Source organism: Poecile atricapillus, chromosome 1, assembly GCF_030490865.1.
Source record: "Poecile atricapillus isolate bPoeAtr1 chromosome 1, bPoeAtr1.hap1, whole genome shotgun sequence".
Lineage (NCBI taxonomy): Eukaryota > Metazoa > Chordata > Aves > Passeriformes > Paridae > Poecile > Poecile atricapillus.
In genome coordinates, this window is record NC_081249.1 from 118,793,602 (window position 1) to 118,816,622 (window position 23,021).

Consider the following 23,021-nt stretch of genomic DNA (forward strand, 5'->3'; position numbering starts at 1 on the left):
TCATGCCACCCAGGCTGAAGGACAGGGCAAGGCTGGATTTTTCCCCTCTCCTCCATCTGTGCTGTGGCTCAGCAATCTCTAATTGCCCTCTGCTTTTGTCATGGCATTTAATGTTGATGACCTCAAGCCTAGAAAATGCTGCACATTTTAATTTGGTGTTACTACACATGTGGAATGGCCTTTCTCTCTGCAGAACCTTGTAAAGACAGACTGAGATATGCTGATGTGAATTCTCAGAGCACTGCAGGCAGAAAGGTCAAAGCTGAGTCATACCAGTATGATATAAAAGGGGTAATATCACAATTCTGGCAGATCACTCCACTCTCCTGCTCTCAACTGGGGCTAACAATGTATGAATTTCCTTAGGTTTCAGTTGCAGATATCGCTGTCTTCCCAAATTTCTCTACTCCATATGACAGGTTCTGAATACAGATGACAGACCAGCACTGAACCCAGCCAGAACCATGTGAGCTCCACTCCTTTCTCTACCTGCCACAAGCCTTTGCTGGGGATCCACTGCCATGCTGACTCTTGCAGCATCACTGCTAAATCCAGGCTAATGAGCCTGGTCAGACCTTGGCTGGCTCTGTCCAGAGCCACTGTAGCAGCTCCTCTATCTGTGCTCTCGTGCCTCTCTGTTCAGAACAGAAATACCACAAGTGACTGAGGTCCAGTGAAGGTGGCTGCCTTGTTCTCCATATCACCTGCTGTGTGCTCTCCTCCCACCATGCTTGAGCCCAGCAGCTGCCCAAGGAGAATGGAAATGCAGCTATGCAAACTCAGGGAGTGACTTCTGCACTTGGTTTAAAAACCAGGCGCTGGAAATCCCAAAAACTGATTATTACACTGGAAACAGACTCTCACAGGGTAGACTTCCTTCCCCCACAGCATTCATGCATGTGCTCTCACACAAATGAGAACTTTCCTGTCGGGAGCAGGAGCTCTCTTTTCAACACCAGGACTTGCAGAACAGCTGTGGCTCCACACTGCTCAGGTGCTGTAGGTACAGTTTGCACACTGCCTGCCAGCACAGCTCCTTTCCCCCAGGGTCACAAGTGTCACCCAGTGTCACAGCCCTGCCTGCTCCCCAGCCTAAGGGCTGTGGGAACCTGCCTGGGCTGCCAGCACTGAGCCATTATTGTGGATGGCTGTGTCCCTAAACATCCTGTGATGTCTGTCATGTTTCTGGCAGTCACCAAAGGATCAAAACTTTCACAGGAATTAGGATCATGATTAATTTCTAACTGAAGTTTCTTTTAAAATCCTAACTTTCATTTATTTTCAGCTACAGTAAAATTCATTTTCTCCATCTTTTTAATTTTTAAAATACATAGTTATAAAAAAATTATATTTAAATCATTCAGAATAGTAATTTCAAAAGAGGTATAAGAACAGAAACATTTCTGTCATTGATGTCTAGTTAAAAAGATTTCTTTTTCCTCTGGGTTAGTTTACAATTAAAAAACAAGAAAGAGACTGTTCCTACAGGGGCTGCTAAACTGATTTAACCAAAGCACAAATACAATTGCACGGACTTTGATTTCCTTAAAGTCAGTATTTCAGCAAATTTGCAACAAAAATATTTCTACAATGCAATATATAATAATACATAGATACTGCTAAAGGGCTGCCTCTGACGGTGTTGATATCTTTTTGCTATCATCAACTTAATGTGCAGCAAAATGCACTATTGCTTTAGTTATTAAAATATTTGGTTGGAATAAATGAATAAGATTACGTTTGATTCACTAAGTACCCAGATTATTTATCTTAATGATTTCTCTTTTTAATGAGCTGCAGAAAAAGCAGCTCTCCCTCCATCCATTTCTCCATCTCCAGAGCTGCTGTTGGCCCAGCTGTATCACCAAGGCTCACAGAAGGTGAGCAATAACTGTCTCTGTGAACAGCCCTGCCCAGACAGCCTCAGAGGCACTGAAGGGAAGGCTGATACCTCCCTTGGTCCCACCCAGTTGTGGAATAACCCTGGATGCTCGTGATTCCGAGCACAGAGCTGCCCAGGGAAGAAGGATCCCTGAGCTTCCAGAGCTTGGCTCAGAGGTGCCTTTCACCACTAAAACTCAGCAGCTAAAACTCAGCAGCTTTCACCACTAAAAGCTCAGGCTGACTGACCTTAACCAGGCAGCTCTGTGCTTTCAAACAGAGCAGTTCCTGTTTAGCCAGGTTATCTGATGAAACTGAAAATTAGCATTAAAATGTTCTCCTTTTAGCAGAAAAAACACACCTGCTGTCTAATGTAAATTGTGGCTGAGATAAAGCTTCCAAATGATGCTGAAGAAATTTTAATGAATACTTTGTGGGACTGTAAATGGACTGACTTTGGGCACAGCAGCGCTTTTGAGAACAACTGAAACTTACAGCCTTCATCTGCCTGCTAGAAATGACTTCTTCTGGTGGTTATCCATAGCCTGCCTATGAGGGAAACCTACAGGTGGGACAGGGCTGGAGGATGGAGTGTGACCGAGATGGGACAGGGCTGGAGGACGGAGTGTGACCGAGGTGGGACAGGGCTGGAGGATGGAGTGTGACTGAGATGGGACAGGGCTGAAGGACGGAGTGTGACCCACAGTGGGACAGGGCTGGAGGATGGAGTGTGACCGAGATGGGACAGGGCTGGAGGATGGAGTGACCCACACTGGGACAGGGCTGGAGGCTCCAGTGACACCCACAGTGGGACAGGGCTGAAAGCTCCAGTGTGACTGAAGTGGGACAGGGCTGGAGGATGGAGTGTGACCGAGGTGGCACAGGGCTGAAGGCTGCAGTGACCCCCACACTGGCACAGGGCTGAAGGCTGCAGTGACCCCCCCAGTGTCACAGGTCTGAAGGCTGCAGTGACCCCCCCCAGTGTCACAGGTCTGAAGGCTCCCGTGCCACCCCAGTGTCACAGTGCTGAAGGCTCCAGTGCCACCCCAGTGTCACAGGTCTGAAGGCTCCAGTGCCACCCCAGTGTCACAGGTCTGAAGGCCGCAGTGTGACTGAGATGGGACAGGTCTGAAGGCCCCAGTGACCCCCCCAGTGTCACAGTGCTGAAGGATGGAGTGACCCACAGTGTCACAGGTCTGAAGGCCGCAGTGCCCCCCAGCAGGGCTGCCGCAGCACTCACCCGCCGGGCCGCAGGTCGGGCAGGGCCCTGTCCAACGGCAGCCGGTCGCTCAGGTAGGCGTTGTAGCCGTAGTACTGGAACTGCTTCAGCGCCAGCCGCCGCTGCTCGGGGCTCAGCTCCTGCCCCCAGTGAGCAAACAGCGACGAGTCCGTGAACGCTTCCGCGGGGTTGTCTTCCACTTTTGGTGGAGCTTCTACGAGAGACAAAGACAAAGGGAAACAATTAAGAGCTGCTGTTTTAAAAACCATAGCTTCAGCTCCACTTGCTGCCTGGAAGTTTTCTCATGACATGCCCTCACGTACTCTCGTGTAACTATTAGCATGTAAGGCTCAAAATTTAATAGTCAAATAAAGTTAGGTAGAAACAATTCTTTCTTATCACAACCTGACTAAAGGCCGGGACTGATAAATCTAAATTAATTAAATTTCAGAAGGAGCCTTATCAGAAATGAATATTATTTTGCTTTTATATACCAAGATGAAATATTTCATTCCAGCCTGGATTATCTTGCTAGGAAAAGACTGAAGTTTTGAAAGAGAAAACAAATCATCTGTAGATAGCGTACAAAATGGCTGCCAATGTCCATAAAGTGTAAATTAAGTTCTTTAAAACTAAACATTCAACACAGAAAATTCACTGTACTAGGCCTCCATGTTTAAATAGCAAACCAAGTTCAATCATGCTTTATGCTCCAGTGTACCAATCCAGCCTATTTGAATTCTGAGTCCATGTTTAGGTGTATGTGATGAAGCTACTGGGATCATCACTTTGTAGTATTTGCGTGATTAGGAAAGGTTTTCATTTCACAAGGTCACATCTCTGGCTGCAATGCTAAACAGAGAGGAGGGGGAAAGATATACCCAGAATTCAATTTGAGAAGAGCTCCAGTAGAGTGAAATCAATCACAGCATTCATTCTCAATGTTTAGCTGCACAGCAAGTCTGTTTGAGATCCCTTGTGAGCTCTCTGTGACAGACACACCACAGCTGACACATAATCCAACCACGAGAACCCCTCGTTCCTGGAAGCACTTCACAGCACACTGCTAAAGCAAGATCAAATGCCTTACTTGACACCCATTTGTCAACATAAACTAGAGCCACACAAAGAAATAATATCATCTTTTTCTGGAAGTTCTTGTTATTTATCAACAGTCACACTAACAGTGACCCAACAAAATGAAGAACTCTCCTTTCTAAAGGGCTGTACTTACAAACACAGAGACTTATGAGAATTAAAGTGAATCTTGAAAAATCTATCAATTGTCCCCAAAGTCCTCCTCAGCATCCAGAGTCACCTGCAGGCTTGAGAGCTGACTTAAGCTTCATGGGAACACCAAAAGACAAGAGCTTATATATCATAGTTATATATTTAGCAGAAGATGCCATCAGAATCCTGACTCCCAAAGAATGCCAGGAAGCATCCTTTGATCTCCTGCTAAAAAGAACCCAAAATGCAAAAACATAAATTGAGAAGACTAGGTTATTTGATTTGTTCAAGATGTTCTCCTTTTTTTCTCCTGACAACACTGACAGGAAACTAATGGTGCTTGCTTCCTACACTATGTTCCAACCTCTGTAAATATGAAATGTTGCTTTACTTGTCAAAGTCCTGTCTCCCAGCCTGAATTTGGGAACCAGCTCAAACTCTTCAAAGATGAAAGACAAACTAAACCCCCCATCAAAGGAGGAAACTACTCTGACAGGCCCTGCTACCACACAGATAAATGTCTGAGAGGAGCTTGGCAACTCCGCACATTGGATAAACACAGATTATTTTAGAGGGTCCTAGCTCGAAAAAGGCAGAATAGCATTTGAGTACCACTTCAAAAACCACAGCAGCATGGGAGGTCACGGATGTCTCTGTCTTTTCATGGATGAAGAGACATCCCAGAAACAACTGTCCTTAACAGACTCACATGGGTATATATTGAATTTTATCTAATGATCTTGTGAGCGACAGTATTTCCTAAAATGATCTGTGAATCTCTTGCTGTTTTCTGATTGAAAAAGTGCTCAGTTTTCCAGGCTGTATATCAGTTCAAGATTTTCCAGTAATGGATATCTGTGAATTTAGTTTACAAGCTTTACTAAACCACTTACCAAATGCAGTAATTTTTTTGTACGCTAAGAAAACATGTTATTTCAATACATTGCTCTACAGGAAAAAAAAACCAAACACATTAGCAGGAACTTTCAATTACAATTCCAATCAATGGAATTCAGAACGCATCTCTGATGACAAAGCCTTTCTTTCCTTTATTTGGCTAAAAACCCTTGGGGAAAGCAACTTTCTTTATCCAGCCTCTCACAAGAAATAAAAATAATGATTACAGACCATCAGCTGCCTTTTGACTGGTCAACAAGTGCATTTGATGCCTTGGCCTCTGCAAACAGGTCACAGCCCGAGGTCTCACAGCCAGGCCTCCTTCCCACTCGCCCCCGCATCGCAGAGTGATGGTGGGAGCAGAGGCTCAGAGGAGATCCAGGAGCAGAACTGCCTGGAGCAACACAGAGGCAGGCTCATTCATCTGCCCAGCCAGTACCAGACAGGAAAGATCAGTTCCATTCCTCCTGTGGGGAGAACGCTGGCAGCACGTCACCGCGGCCATTCTCAGGAGATGCTCCCTGCTTTAGCTTTACACACCGTGCAGAGCTGCACCCACTCCAGCCTGGCACCAACCCCTGGCACACTCACACCCTGCAGCTCAGTCAGCAGCAGAGATTTATTACACAGCTGGCCCAAAGAACTCTCCTTCCTGAAGACTGGGCTGCTCATGGCATCAGCCTGCAGCTGGCCACACACGGCTCACCTGAGCCAAAAAACCCACAGTTTGTTTTCCAAAATCATCTCTGTCTCTTTAGCTCACAATCACATTTCCTAGTTATGCAATTAATGTTTCTATAAATCTATTGCTTCACTTGATCTCACTGACCAGCCGCCAAGACAGAAATTTGCTCTTCCTATTGCTTATTGTATAAAATAAGTCAGAGACACCAAATCAAAAGACACCACTGAGATAATAAGGGGTAGACATTTTGTTGTCTGATCGCTGCTTTGTTCTATGACCTCTGAAGAAAACAAGTATTTCATTTATTAGCAATTAACACAATCATTTAATTAATAACTTCCATTTAATCTCCATGAAAGTCTCTGAAGCTCACTAAAAGAAACTCATTTTTTCAGCTTCATTCAGATTTCAACATTCTTCCCAAGAAAAGTTACCGTGAATAGGTTCACAATTAAGAGAAAGGATCGAGTCAGAAAAGGGTTGCAGAAACAGTTGCCAAGACAGATTCAGACGTGCTGCTTGTTCTCTCAAGTACCTGAGTTTCATTTTGATCCATTTCTACCCCTGTTTGACTGCAGGTCTATTCACAAAAGCAGCAGCGTTTCACATGAAAGCTTTGCCATTGTGCAAATGCCTTCCATGGAAACAGAAGTGCTTTACCAAGCCTGCAGTGTAACCTCACCTGCTGGTTTCATTAGGTGCCAGTAACAAGGAGGCAGATACAGTAAAAACACCCTGTCTGCAGAATACCCTGTGTCAGCTCAGGACACACAGAAGGCATCAATACCTGCACTAAATGAAACAGCCTCACAAAAAGAAGAATGAGTAGGAAATGATGCCAGAGAGGAGGAGGAAAGGCTTTGATCAGTTCTCCAGTGCCTGAACCTTTGATTTGCCAGCGGAGAGAGGAAGGAACAGGCCAGGATTGCAGAGGTGATGCCAGAGTTGTGCAAGGCGGACTCACCATGTGCATCTTAGCAATTATCATTAAAGGCAAAACAAAGCTCAGCTCTCTCACAAGGCCTAATGCCCTCAAACTCAGGCTCCCAGCACTCAAAAAAATCTATATTCTATTTCCTGCAGGCAGAACCTTTCAGCTTTCTATGGAAGGAAGGATCTTTCCATCCTTTTCCTCTCCAGGTGCCCTTCATCTGCTCAGCAATCCATGCCCCCTCTCTACCCTCTGGCCAGAGGCCACTGGGTGTGACAGGTAAAATCCCAGGCTGCCACTGGGTCACAGAGCCATGGTACAGTATCCAGAAGTGTGAAAACTTCACCTAGATTTTGTCCCACGGCAAGACATCCAGAGGAAAATTCCACTTTTAAAATCTATTGTAATTCATGAAAACACCTTATCAGCATTCTCAAAAATTGCAGTTTGACAATTCCTGCCTTGCAAGGCTGCTCCTGTGAAGGACCCTGCTACAAATCCTGTATCAGATGAGTGAACCTCTAAATGAAAACATCCTTGTTGGCATGGAGTGGTGAAACACCGACAGGCAGCAGCAGCTCACCAGGATGCACCACTGCATCAGCCATGGAGAAAAGTATACTCACAAGACAAAAATGGAAAGTTTCAGTAACAAATCTTCCCTCAAAAAGGTTACTTTACTTATTCTCTCGCCTCCCCAAAAAATCACAATACTGCTGGCAAGGCGTCAACATTAATACAGCTTTGTGCTGAAAAGTCAACTTCACCCTTTTGAATATTCAAGTCAAGTTAATTCCTCTTGGCATTCTAGTCTTGTTCCCAAAGAAATTACTTTAACAGAAGTGCTCCTAGGAAAGAATGCAGTGCCTAAGTGGGTTAAATTCTGCTCACTTACAGCTTAGTAAGTCATACTGAAGTGCCAGGGCTTCTCAGAGAGACTGACAGAGCCTGTCAGACTCTGCACAGACGAAAGAGCAGCAGAGCCCTAACCTTAGGAAAAAATAAACCTGATCTGAACTACGTGCAAAACACACACCCACCCTGAGAGGACTCAGCTCCATATCCAGTCTTTGCACACCCTGCAGTTAGTGCAAACACCAGACAGATCAGAGAGATGAGGAATGGAAAAATACCCCAACAAAAGAAAGGTGATCCTCTCCTCAACAGCTGTCAAGAAGCTACGATAACACTATCAATAGTATTCAATCAGACAAAACTTTAAAGATTAAACTGTGCATGACAGCACATGCAGAAGGAAATGCCAAAAACTCTCTCAATCTTTAAATTTTTTTAGAACTTAAAATACAATTTATATGCTATTAAATTAGATGCTACCTTTATTGCATTTTAAGCAGCCAGCACACATACATAACAGTATAAGCCATTAGCATGCTACTAACATCTGTTTTGTTTCTGTTTGGGGGTTTGTGTGTGGAGCTTTTTCTGGTGAATAACCCCATGCCTACTGAGCTCTCAGGGTGGAAAGTCAGTCTGGTTCTGCTCAGCCCCCAGCAAGGACAGGCGTTCACTGCTCCCTGCCCTGGCACACTCTGCTACCTCCACAGCTCCTAAAAAGTGGCACAGAAGCTCCTTTACAGCAGAGAAAATGTCTGGAGATGACTCAAAACGGGCTCAGCGCTAGAGGGCAGTGAAAGAAACAGGAAAATTCGGGTCTTAAGAGAAATCTGAGGGGTTTGAGACTTCTAAAGAATTTTAGTTAAAGAGCTCTCAGAACTGCAAGTGCCAAACCTCTCAACTGCTAATTAACCAGCAGATCCCTTGATAATGGTTATTTCCTGTGGGTAAGAAAACGCACAGGAGAAAAATGAAATGTTTTTTATGTTATCGAGTCAATGCTAAACTCTGATGTGGGTGTACACAAACAACATTTTTTATGGGCACAAGGTCTTGGTAAGGACTCTCTGTTTCTGCTGTATGCACTCCACCTGGCCTGTTCTGATCTGAAAACACTATAAATCCTGGCCACTGCTGCTCCTGCTAGAAATGCTCTCACTACCAGCCTGTTAAATTCCCCTTTAGCCATAACTGTGCTATGGACATGAATCAGGCCAGGCAGGTCCATGCATCATTCTGGAAAAGTTAACACAAAGGTACTGCAATGTAAAAACAGGGTAAAAGCTTCTAATTTACCAGAATGAGACTTCCTAAGGAAATACAGATTTGCAAGCACAACCCACTTCCCCTCAGATGGAGACAAAGAACTCTCTGGAAGGTACCAATACTGCACTTTAAAGCCTTTCATTGTATCCACTGACATCAATATTTTGTCACGGACCAGTTTTGGTTTCTCCAATGTGTAAGAGGTGTGTTTTCAAAAAACACACTATGAGGATATTAAAGACTAAGGAGTACCAAGTTCCAAGTCTTCAGGCTGTTCAAAAGACAATTTTCAGCTTGTCCTAAGCAATACCTCTCTGCATTCCTTCTACTTGGAAACCAGATTAAAGACAGCATCAATTCATTTCAAGCAACACATAATTTCTTAACTGCAGACATCCAAGATTAAGGGTGGTCAGAATAATTATTTATTGACTAACTTAAATGATTGCCAGTTTCATTAAAAGAAGTACATTTTTAATGGCAACGTCATTTTTCTCATTTCAAATAATTCTGTACTTAAGGCATTAACTTAAACCTAACCTGCAGGCAAACATACCACAACTTTTGGAATGACAGTCGTAAGATACAATAATAATCTGCCAAAAACTGCCTGAAAATTGATTTGGTGAATTTATTCAGTTGTGATACACAAATCTCAGTATCACAAACTGCAGTGCAAGAGCCCTGAACCAGCAGTGGCACCTCTAATGGAAAGAGAAGAACGAGATGGGCACAATTACCTCCCTAATTTGTCAGACAAGCAGAGTGACAGCCTCATTCTTGCTCCTCTGCTTAGGAGGAATAAACTCCCCTACAATGCTGATTAGATCAGATTGTCAAGGAAAATGCTGAACCAATCTAAGCCCATAATCTCTCATCTGTGCAATTTTGTGAGAATTATTGCACTGGCCTAACATGTTTCCTGTCCTGGATGAAAAAGACAACATGTTATCATCACAAAACTGCCATTCCTTTAATTAGTTGTGATAACGTTTTCAAAATGCCCAGGAAATTTTATGATAATGAGCCCTGTACAAATGAAAAGAAAGTACAATTTAAACCCCAAGTTTGCAAAACCAGTTATTTTTCATTAGGTTCCTTGGTTACACTGAGTATTTTTTCCAGGTAAGAGTGGAAGACAACAGGAATTCACAGATGAGAGACCAGTTTGCATCCAGCAAACAGAGCTGTGCCAAAAATTGAGATTGCTTCTACTTGATGCTCAAGTACAAAGCTGAATTCCTAATGACAACTTTCCTCACTTCCTTATCACCACGAAAGAAGCAAGTGGAAACAGAGAAGATTTATATATAAAGAGCACTTTGCAAAGGCAGCAGAATAAACCAGGCTCCAGGTCAGGGCTTGCAGTCTGAGAGCTCTCAAAGACACAGCACAGCGAGTTCCAGTGCAAGAAGGAAGATGGAAAGGCTCAGAATATTCCACTGATTGTAACTGCACGTGCTCCTAAATTTAGACATCTGCAAATGGTCTTACTAAAAAAGGAAACTCATCTGCATTTAATGAACAGCAGACCACATTTTTCTTTGGGATTAGTGGAGTTTGCATCTCTGCAGCTGAGAGGCTTTAAAAGCTTTACAAGTGTTTTATATCATAAACCCCAATCTGTGTCATCTGGAAAGGCCCTTAACCATGCTGGAAAGTGTTTTGCCAGGCAGTGTCAGGCTGTGCCACAGCTAATTAGTCACATAAACACAGCTTTTCCTTTTACACAGAGCTGTGTAGGCACACCAAATGTAAAGTTCACACAGGGAAACAGAACTGACACTTTTCTACAGACACCCAACACAAAGCACCAAAAATAGCCTTCCTATTTCTGTAATCACACAAAATGAGATTTTTCTCTGCTTGCCAGGCTCTACTGAGCTCCCTCAGATTGGTTCTACTTCAACAACTTCCATTCGCTTCTTTCAGTCCTCTGAGGAATTTTCTTTTGGCCACTTCTTGGCAAACACAGAAGTTTTAGAGAGCAACAGTTCCCTCACTCAAGACATCCCTTTCTGTTTTCCCAGTGCTTGCAGGATGACCCTGGGGGCTGCCCCAGCCCTGCCATGCCAGCTCTCAGCAGCAGTGCAATAACAGACCCTTAGCCAAGGGTTCTCTGCTCGACACGGCTCCTGCTCCCAAAGCGCTGCCCAGACCTTGCAGGCACCACTGCACACTGGAGCCACTTCCAGCAATTTCCCTAAGCTACCCCAAGAGACAGAGATGAGTTTCAGCTTTGAAAGAAGCCTGAGAATGATGATGAAGAACAGGGCTGCTCTGAAGAGCCAGCGTGCTCCTCTGTAAAAGCATCTTCCACTCTCAGGTGCCGCCACCCTCGCCATGTCAAAGCTTTATCCTTGTCAAAGCACTGGACAGATGCAGTGGGGCAGGGAGCAGGTACATTTTAAAGGTTTTCAAACCACACTTCAATTAGAAAACAAAAAGAAAATTATGCATAACACAGCTTCTCCTCTGGGCAGAAAAACATGAATGACAAATTAAAAGCACTCTCCCATCTTTGATACCAAGTAGATGACTTGTGCTAATGTTAACACCAATAATACACTGAGCCCATCAAAATGCCAGGAATTCTCCTTGAAACAGCAGAAAAATGAAAGAAAATGCAATCAAATTAAGTTCTCTGGTCTCACAGGTATTTGGGTAAATGATGTGAGATGGTACTTAAGATTAATTGTGGAAATTGGTCAGTAAGTCAAAGACATGCTGAAAGGAGACAGCAGATGGTGGGTGAGCAGCAGCCTGCATGGGCAGAAGGCAAAGGGGAACTGGGCTGCACCCAGCAAATTCCTTGGTTTGTTACTGCTCTCACCTCCCTCTCCATCCTACATCTGGGAGAACTTGGAGAAATGTCTGTTACCCGAGAATTTTCCTCTATTGTCTTAATTTAATGGCTTCAAACTCACAGCATTCTGCATTTCCTCTGAAACTTTAAAAAGCAGACAAACTTGCAAAAAAAAAAAATCTTTTGGAAATTGCATTAAGTTGACTGTTCCTCTGCTTCAGTTGTGTGAAGAATGGGAACAGGTGGCTGGCTGGTTATTCTTGCTTTCTTTTTTGGGTTTTCTTGTCAGTTTTGTGTTTTTAAAGTCATCATAGCCCTGCCAGAATTTTAATAAAAACAAAGAAACAAGAAAACCCCAACAGAACAAGACCAAAAAAATACCTCAAACCCAAAACACAGCTAGATTAGAGAATGAAACAAACTTATAGCTAGAGAGTTTTAAACAGAAATAAAAAGCAAGAGGAAAAATGAGGAAGCCAAGAAAAACTGGAATTACTGCCAAAATAGGAAACTAAATGAAAAGAATTGAAAATTCCATATATTATGCAAGATACAATGGGCAATTTAGTTAGTAATTTCTCATCATAAGACTACAGATTTCCCTGCAGATCTCTATGACTTTAGTGTGAGAAGCATTTTTGAAAAGGTCTGAGATTCACGAATCAACCTCTTCAAAATGTGCTAAATCAACACAGAAGAAGAGAAGTAGAAACACCTTCTACAGTTTTTAATTTATTACCTTTCCTGCAACATAAACCAACGTTATAGTTTGGTAAAATTCAGACACAGCTTTTTTCTTCCTGTCCTCACCCCACAGCTGATGATGAGCTTCTGGTAAACCCACAAAGCAAAAAGGATGAGGGGAAAAACTCCATCCCTTAATGACATACATTTTGGAATGCTGCAAAAATCTTCTATTTTTTATTTTTTGTAATAACCCTGCATATCACACATCCTGAAGAGAAAATCAACTTGTTTTGTCTAAGCTAAAAATCAAGCCTCTTTGTTCAGAATGGCTGCAGCCCTCCCCAGCCCAGCAGGTGGAAGGAGCACTGGGCAGTGTCCCTGCAGAAACCCAGAGCTCACTGAGTCACTGCTGATCACTGGCTGTGGGCCAACAGGGATGCACTGCCAAAGCTCCAAACAGAGCAGTTCCTACTGATCTCTACCATGCAAAGATCCAGAAGTTTAACATATTTACTATATTATAAATATATAATATTTACAATTATATATATATTATATTATAAATATTCTACTATAGGTAAAATTCTCACCTAAGCTATATTAAAATGGACAGGAGTAGAGGTTGCTTTCTTTTTAAAAGCTGCTGAAGGACACCACAGCTGCATTTCGTGTGCATTAGAGGAGAGGACTTAGGAGTTATCTCATATACACATAATCCCAGAGATGTGCTTACTAATCCTAGCTGCTCCAAACTGAAACAGAATTATCCAAGAGTGTTAGCAAATGTCAACAAAATGCCTAAAAAAATGGGTAATTAAAACAGACTTTCACCAGTCTTAGTATTAGACAATTATAGACTTTACTATTTATTATCATTACTCATAGTAGAGACTATTTAGGATAGACACCACAAGAATATATTCTGATAAAACAGCTGAGAATTGTGAGATATCCAATTTTGAATTTATATAACGCTTTTAGGAGTTGCTAATCATGATCACAGATTTCATTAATCCTGAAGTTATGTCCAAAATGAGCAGTGTTTTTTGCTCTACCTGCCCTGCAGGTGTTTGAAATCTACAGGGCTTGAGAATTAATTACTGATCAGTCACTGGGGTGGGATGGGCTAATTAAACTCTATTTGAATAAGAAAAGAATGAAAAAATCACTTTAGCATAGGAGTCAGGGTATTAACTGCACGGTAGCAGTGAAGGAAGAAGTTCTAGAAGCAGCCAGCTCTGAACAGAAGACTGGGGAGAAGCTGATGTCCCTTTGGAATAACTGTTCATCAATAAAACCAATGATTTTCTATATTCAAAGTGCAAGTAATTTTCTCTAGCAGCAAATGAAGTTTCTTAGCAGTTTGTTTCCAATTAATCTTCACTCTGGAGAAAGCTGCCCTTTAATACTTTGCCACTCAAACACACTTGGCAGTCAAGTAAAGGTAACTGCAGTAAAGGCTCCAGGAATTCTGTAAACAAATCCTAGCCTGAGGCAATGTCAGAGAATTAAATGTTTTACCTGGAAAACAGAATATGGAATATTTTCATCCAGTAAAAAGAAATAATTATGAGATGAATTGAAGCAAATGAGAAAGTAGGAGGTGATTTCCCTAGCAGGGGAACTAAGGCTCCTTGCCTTAACAAACAACTCCAAACCTTTGGCAGAGAACATTTCCCAGCACCCCAGAGTGTTTCTTGGTGTCCCTGGTGAAGAGCATGTGGTAACCCTGCTGAGGAGACACAGCTTCTTCCATGAGCAGAGCCAGGGTTTGGCTGGAATTCTGTAATGTCTCTACCTCCCTGTCCACATGAATGAAATGCACCCATGCAATCTCTCCCCATGTTTAGCCAGGGGTCATTGTGTGAAAAAGGTCAGCAGCTGCACAAGAGCTGGAGATTCAACTTCCACGTGGCTCTTACATGTTAACTTCACTTACCAAAAAAATATATAATCTGCATTTTAAGAGCTTAATGCTCCCAGATAGCACATTTTGGGTGGGCTACCCAGGCCAGAAAATCAGCCAGTGCTTATCCAAAGCCTCCTGAAAGAAACAGACACCAAGGGAACTCCTACACTAGTTTGGCTCCATCCTGGTTCTGGAAGAGTGGCCAGCTGCAAGGCTCAGCAGAGCAGGGTTTGTGACTGTCACTGGCATCTCTCTGCCAGTGTAGGAGACTAAAATAAATGTGCAAGGAAATACTGCCGAGATCTTGCTCATGCCATGTGATTTACATTAGAGCAGGCTGATCAGAGTCAGAGAATTGAGCAATTCTCCAATAAATGTTGTTACAGAGGGTTCTGTCCCTTCAGACATTTGCTCTGGTAACACTTCTTTGCTCACACACTTTCCTGCCAAAGACCCAGCAAGCTGTGGAGGAAGGGGTGTCTGTTTTTCCATCACCACTTTTTTGGCCTCATTTACCACCAGGTTCTCCAATAGTCCAAGAAGGAGAAGCACAGACACCACTGATTTAGGTCCTCAGCATCACCTAGAGTCAAGGGAAGAGCTGCCATTGGTATTTTCCCATGTACTCTCCAGTCTAATGTACACAATCCTCATAAACCAGTGTCCTGAGGCAGCAGCACATCCTCTGGCCTCCTGTGGGGGCTGATGGCTCAGCTGGGAACTCAGACTAAGACTCAGACTGCTTTTCTCCTCTTGCTGCTCACAGCACCCCTCAACAGTGGTAAAGGAAAAAGAGGATTTCATTTTCTTCCTAGAATAATTCCTTGATTATCTCTGCACAGCTGAGCTCTCGCAGAAAAGCCAGGATATTTTCCCCGTGGATCTCATTTTGCCACTGTAAAACAGGAATAGCAGCGCATCCCTGCCTTGCAGGAGTATTAAAACAAAGCTACACTTCAGAGCTGCTCAGTACCAGCCATCACTGAAATGCTTACAAAACCAATAAAAATCTTCTTTCTTCTCGTTAGCAAAGACATTAAGATCATCCACTTTTCACAAATTCCTCTGCATCAGCAGACAGGCTGCAGCACTGCCAGTCTTCAATTGCTCCCTGTCCCAGAAGAAGTTAATCCTGACAATGTTGGTTTCACTGCTTCCAAGCCACCAGGCTCCAACACTCCCCACATTACAAAGAGCAGATGTTGATGTTACAATTCCATTTCCTTAACTAGTATCAGAGGATTTGTTCTGTGTGTAAGGAGATTTACTAGATTCTTCCAGCCTCTTCAGAGTGTGGCTTGTGAAGAATATTGGATATTTCAGTAGAACCATTTTCCCTGCAATAAGTCACGTGGACTCAGATATTCGTTGTCTCACTGCCTGGTAAAAATTTGGTTCTGTGAGCAGCAATTGTTACCAAGAGGGTTTCCATTCCCAGCTGACCCAGTCCTACAGCAGGGTAGAATATCCTGCACACAAGTAATTTTGTTCAGGCAAAAATCCCTTCTTTCACCTGTATCTTTTAGCCCTAACAACAGGAGCACTTCTTTGCTTAATTACACAGCCTGCTTTACCCCTCTCTGTTGTTTTTCCTTGCTCAGAGGTGAGCAAACCATCTGTGCAGGTACCATGGTCTAAGAGATCTGCTCCCTGGAAGTGACACTGCCACAGCTGGGAGGCCAAACAGCACCAGCTCCCAAGTGGGAGGCCAAATCCTCTTTTTCCTTTACCACTGTTGAGGGGTGCTGTGAGCAGCAAGAGAAGAAAAGCAGTCTGAGTCTTAGTCTGAGCTCCCAGCTGAGCCATCATCCCCCACAGGAGGCCAGAGGATGTGCTGCTGCCTCAGGACACTTTGGTTTATGAGGATTGTGTACATTAGACTGGAGAGTACATGGGAAAATACCAATGGCAGCTCTTCCCTTGACTCCAGGTGATGCTGAGGACCTAAATCAGTGGAAATCTGGTGTCTGTGCTTCTCCTTCTTGGACTATTGGAGAACCTGGTGGTAAATGAGGCCAAAAAAGTGATTTATTCTCACAGTGCTAGAGCATTCAAAACCTCTCTGAAGCATTCCTGAAAAGATACTGAAGTTTTATTCTCATAACATTTGCACGGCATAGAAACATATGCTTATTTTATCACCTTTTTTTTTTTTTTTTTTGGTAAAATTTAAGTGTTTTCGGATAATTAAAGAAACTCCAGGGAATTTACATGCTCTATTTACATGTAGAAGAAGAGTCAAAAGACAGATCCTTGGCCCACAAAACACCAAGGCATGCTTATAGTCTCTGAAAGTGTCTCTCTTCAAATTTTCACACCTAAAAGTTTAAAGTTTTCTCTTAGACTGTATTTGGGAATCTGGTTTAGAAATTTCCATTAAATTCTTCATGTTATTTTTTTAAATTAAATTAGTAAATGTACTGGGGTATCCCTGAGTGAGATGCTACTTACACAGTCACACCACAGCCAGAACTCCAGCACACAGCACTGTGGCACTACAGGAGAAACACTGACATCATCTGATTTTATATATTACTGATGGAAACAACACGGGCAGCTTTTCAACCACAAACAACTGCTGCATCTTCAGCAAAGACACTTTTGACCAAAGCTCAAAACTGTCTCCTAAAGAAGAGCCCCCTTTTCCATGTTTTGGGGGGAAAAAGCCCCCTTATTTAAATACACTCAACAACAGACTCATAGGGGTTTCTTTTTAAAGGTATTTTCTGCTGGCAGCTCTCACACACTGATGCCACAGCTTCCAACGCTTTACAAAAGCCATGTTCTATAAATCTTCAAATTTATTTAAAACTTCTATTCCTGATTATTAACATTCATCTCAGCATAACCCTGAGTATTACAATATTTCTTAATATATTTCTTACAATGTATTTTTGCCATGGGAGGGAACGGTAGAAGCAGAGGCCAGGCAAGAGCAAGAAGAGGAAGCACTTTCATTACATTCCCTCCAAGCAGCAATGCAGAGCTGCTGTGTGGGAGCAGTAAATTATGCAGGGGGAAAAGCCAGTGTAAATGTCTTTTCTCTTGCAGTGAAAGGACACTTTACACACCACACTGTTGCTCCTTCTTGTGTTTTCTGCAGCAGCTACTCAGATCTTCCTGCTGGGGACCAACTCGGCCCTTGCTAATGTTTAATTTAGATATTACTTTCCAAACCACGCTTTTGAAGCCAACAGTCCTTAATGGAGAAGATAAAACATAAAGGAACATTGAAGCAGTAATTCCAACATTATTTTAACTTGTAAGGAAATTGAGTTATTCTTTCACAGGTATCAGTTAAATGAACAGCTTTATATAAAGTATATTTAAACCACAGGACTTACAAACTTACAATGTATCTTCCCAAGAGGTAACAAGACCTGCTGGCAGCAGGAAATAGCGCTGGAAACCGAGGAGGGATAACCCAATACTTTGTTTCACTTGGGACTGGCTGATGGACGATCGTGTTGTGCCAGCCCTTAACCGGATTTCCAAGGTCGACCTCCTAACACCATCATCTGTTTGTCTTTTAGCCACACTTGACAAAGAAAATTAATTAGTCTGGATTTATGCAAGCTTCTTCACAGAATTTCAATGTATAAACATAAAATTCTATTCTTTAATTTAGTATTTCCCATTAGAAAAGAACAGGAGAGTGAGGAATGAGATTTTGTCATATTTGTCACATAATTCCATTTGATGTCATTTCTCTTTCAGTGATTCCTATCTGCATAATTTAATAGTTCATTAACATATTCCAGCCACTGAATCTCAAACAGCTGCTAATGATCATATTTCAGAAGCTGTTAACATCCACTTGCTAAGATCTTGTTCTTCCCATCGTCCATCTGAACCACCTCCAGCAGATCCTGGGGAGGGGCTGGGGGAAAGCCTTATTAAAATTAAAACAGCAGGGCAGAAGACTTGCACTGTAAAAAGCAACACCCCCAATTTTCAGGAGGATGTTTCCAACCAACATGAATAGGTTTCTGTGCAGTTTTCAGTAATACTTTCACGTTCATTATTTAAAAACAACCTTACAGGTTAAGTTGTTGGGGCTCTTTTCTTCCCATCTTTTCAAATATTTAAAAGCATGCTTTCTCCTGTAAGGGAAATAGCTCTGCCTGTGCATCTAAAATTATTAGTATTTCTTTTATCTCAGATGCTACCCAGATCATACTCTAAATATTAAATAAAAACAGTCTTTACATTAGAGTAAAGAGCCTAAGCACAGTTAACTGAGCATGAAAACACATGGATACCTCAGCCAGGAAACCAAGCTGCATTTTCTGCCTCCCCATCTCATTTTTCCCCTCTTCCTCCTCAATTGTAGCTTCCAAACAAGTCAGTGTAAGAAGCTGAAATATTTATTCTATAAGACTGTGAGAAACAAGCTCTGGAGGACTGAAGAGCCCACAAGGACATTTGCAATTTCCTTGTAATTGCTGCTGATTCTCCATGATAAATCCAGGCAGAGTCAGGGCTCTTTCCAAGGTCAGGGAGGCCACTCTACGTTGTTATTAAGATTAATGCCTATTTACACAAAGTCATGCTGATAATTTATTCCCTCAGATCAAGAAAGAAGATTATTCTGTAACTAATAAAAAACTCAAAACGGTCTGCAATTTCTGTTTTCACAAAGAATAACCTGATCCCCTGTCTTCATCTTCACAACAAAACCAAAACCACCAGGGCCATGTGAAAAGAATCTCAGTTTTTAAGGATACATGTATTGGAGGTCTGTTATATATCAATTCAAACACAATTTATGCTTTACTGATTAGGTATATCATAATCTATCATGGTATTTTAATACTTCAGAAAGTTTTGCTAGCTACATTTTAAAAATCTTATTTAGAATAGTAAAGGACAGACACAGTAGAACATTCTCCCAATTTGTACAACGAAAACATTTTTCTAATCAGTTAAAATTCATTGAAGCAAATATATTCATGCAAGCTTTTAGCTTATGCATAGATGAGATTAATTACTTGGATGAAAATTCAAAAACTTTTAGAAAGATCATTACTCTTTCTGTGAAATTAAATACCAAACCATTCCATTAATATTTGGAAGTCTTCAAGAAAAGCCAATGAGAAACTATTGAATGGAAATTCAGATTAGCCTTGAGAATTCTGCCTTCAAGTCAGGGGAGCTGTGTGCATTGCTAACAGCCCCCAGCACTGTGGAGCTCATTTCCTAACGAGGGCAACCCTGCCTGGAAAACCAAGGGCAGCTCCCAAGAAACAGCTCTCAGGTCAGGAATGTTCTCTGCTGGCACTGCTGGCAATAGGTTTATGTCAGTGGCTACCAGAGCCTGGATCTGCAAGGTGGGACCAGCAGATGTGCACAGAAATCAAAGGGAAACACTGCTGGGTTTCAGCAGTCACCCAGTGCAATTATCCATCCTCTACCTCACAAAAATTTAAATGATCTATTAAAAAAGTATTAAAAGCATTTTCCATGGCTTGGACTATTCCATTTATGATTCTTTTTAAGAGCCCATAAAGCAGCTTGTGAAACCATGGTGCCCCATACTGAGCAACTTGGGGATGGTGCTGACACATCAGCTTGCTAATTAGCACACACTGCAATTGCAGCTATGCTCTGTTTCTTTTTAAAGGTCTTTGTCAACAGAAGTCTCTCTATAGCTCTGTGATGTTCTTGATGTGCAGTTAAAAGTTTTACTGTATTTATTACCTATCCTGAAGGCAATTCAATAACAGGCTTTCCAAAGAATATTAAATTATATTATTATATTAATATATTAATTTATAATATAATAATTTATATTTCTCAAGCCCAACTCTGACTAGAAAATTTTACTTGATTGACATTAAAAAAAAAGTTTCATACTGTTTAAAAGCTTTGACATGTTAATAAGTAAGCCAAGCCCCACTACACAAGGTATGTTGTTACTTTCCTATAGAGCTTCAAACAAATATGTTTTCAAAAGCAGAAAAGCTGTTTTTGTTGTCCTGACATTTCAGCAAAAAGCTCCCCCTTTTTCTCCCCAGCTCTGAATATGTTAGTAGGAAGTCTATTCTCCCACATGTGCTACTGAAACCTCATCCCACTGATCCCCCAGCTACTCCTCAGTTTGCAGATCTGCTTTACAGTCACAATGTTTGTTTTTAAACTTCCTTCTCCTCCCATCTGAACTTCTGTCCTGCACCTGAAGCTCATCTCTTTACAAACACTGCTCTGCAGCAGCTCTCTCTGGGGCACACAGCACTATTTAGACTGGCTTTCTCGTGCTTCTGCTCCTTGATTCTCCTGTCAGGTCTCCAGCCTCCTTTGGAACGATGCCTGTTCTCCCCTGAGGAGATCAGGATCTCATTCTGGTACAATGCCTGTTCTCCCCTGAGGAGATCAGGATCTCATTCTGGAACAATGCCTGTTCTCCCCTGAGGAGATCAGGATCTCATTCTGGTACAATGCCTGTTCTCCCCTGAGGAGATCAGGATCTCACTCTGGTACAATGCCTGTTCTCCCCTGAGGAGATCAGGATCTCATTCTGGTACAATGCCTGTTCTCCCCTGAGGAGATCAGGATCTCATTCTGGTACAATGCCTGTTCTCCCCTGAGGAGATCAGGATCTCATTCTGGTACAATGCCTGTTCTCCTCTGAGGAGATCAGGATCTCATTCTGGTACAATGCCTGTTCTCCCCTGAGGAGATCAGGATCTCATTCTGGAACAATGCCTGTTCTCTCCTGAGGAGATCAGGATCTCATTCTGGTACAATGCCTGTTCTCCCCTGAGGAGATCAGGATCTCATTCTGATACAATGCCTGTTCTCCCCTTTAGAGATCAGGATCTCATTCTGGAACAATGCCTGTTCTCCCCTGAGGAGATCAGGATCTCATTCTGGAATGATGCCTGTTCTCTCCTGAGGAGATCAGGATCTCATTCTGGTACAATGCCTGTTCTCTTCTGAGGAGATCAGGATCTCATTCTGATACAATGCCTGTTCTCCCCTGAGGAGATCAGGATCTCATTCTGGAACAATGCCTGTTCTCCCCTGAGGAGATCAGGATCTCATTCTGGAATGATGCCTGTTCTCTCCTGAGGAGATCAGGATCTCATTCTGGTACAATGCCTGTTCTCTCCTGAGGAGATCAGGATCTCATTCTGGTACAATGCCTGTTCTCTCCTGAGGAGATCAGGATCTCATTCTGGTACCTGCACTTGCTTTGTACATCACTCACACACAGAGCAGGTGTCATTTATCCGGGAAGAGTCAGAGATTTCACAAAAACAATACAGAAAGATGATCAATCCTTTGTTCCCAGGACAAAGGGACTCTCAGACTAATCCAGCTTAAGGAGATCATTTTAGGTGAAAGAGAAGCCAAGACTCAGTGTGTGAATTAAGGCAGAGAGACACTGGCTCCTCTTTCCCTTGAGGCTGTGTCTCCTGGATTGCTGGATCCCCCAAAGGAAGCACCAGAGAAAACAGCTCTGCTGGGGGGTCAGTTCTGCTGCAGATTCCTGCCACCTGCAGCTCCTCCCTCCAGGAACAAGAGTTCATTTCCACCAGGAGATTAATTCCTTGTGCCACGAGGACAGGGGTGCCAGTGTGATGCCAGGGTACCAGCTCTGCCCAGCCCACCAGAATGCTTTGTTTTCACACATGGACACAGCTTCCAGGGGACCATTCTGAGAACAGTTAAAATTCTCTGCCAAATTCTGCATGACATGCTGAACAAGACCCAGTATTGAATAAAAAGCAGTGCTTGAGAGCACTTGGCTGCATTTTATGGGACCAGCTATCGATTGTGCTTACTTGCAAAAAGATTTAAAATTTACTCCTTTTACTGATTCAGAAGATGGAAAATGAATCCATATTTTATTACCTGCTTACACTTTTGCATAGCCATCACTCTGGCTAGCAAACAAAAGCCTTCAAGAAGGTAGTATCCAACTAAAAAAGGACTGACAAGCTGAGAAGAAGTGACAGCAGAATGAAGTTATTTTCCCTGGGACACACCTGGCTCGTGAAGCTGATCACATCAGTTTGGCAGATGGGTGGAAGAAGCAGCCAATGCAGACAGATAACCTATTACCTCTTCCAAAGAATCCTGAAGGTCAACCAAACAGCCACAGTGACTGTGAGGTGTTGTGATAGCTGGGTAATCCTCCCATAGCAGGAGGAGGCCCTGACACGAGAGGTTTTGTTTCCAGAGCACATCACTAATTGCCACCAGTGCGACCTGTGCAAGCCAGATTTGCTGGGCTGCATTCAGTCTGTAATCCCTTCAACCATAATCCATCCATAATAATACAGGTTTAGTGCTTCCAAACGTTTCCACTTCCACACACAAAGCTGAAATCACTCATTAGCTGCAGCATTATTAAATCCTCCCTGTTCAGTGACTTGGTCAGGAATGCATTTTGGCAAGAGCTCTAAGGAAAACAGATCCCAGTGCTCTGTTACAGTCCCAAGCACATGGACAGATGTTCTCAGTTTCTCTTCTGGATGCACAGTCCTGCTCCTGCTGCCCAGCTGGGCTGCCCTTGTGCTCCTGATGAAACCTGCTGGGAGCTGGGAACGCTCAACCCCCACCAGAACCCCCCCAGCAAAACAAAGACATCGATTTTCCAGGTCAGGCAATAGCAGCAGCCTGCCTCAGCTTCTTGCCCAGTTTCATCTT

The 23,021-nt window shown here is 42.8% G+C and overlaps 1 protein-coding gene across 2 annotated transcripts in view; it reads right to left on the bottom strand.

The window, feature by feature from the left end:
* Positions 1-23,021, bottom strand: part of GALNT18 (polypeptide N-acetylgalactosaminyltransferase 18) — a 215,670-nt gene that overhangs the window by 124,072 nt on the left and 68,577 nt on the right. For both annotated transcript variants that reach the window (XM_058850246.1, XM_058850236.1), the window contains exon 3: positions 3,122-3,314. In XM_058850246.1, the coding sequence (XP_058706229.1) occupies positions 3,122-3,314 (193 nt within the window). The remainder of the gene's footprint in view (positions 1-3,121; positions 3,315-23,021) is intronic.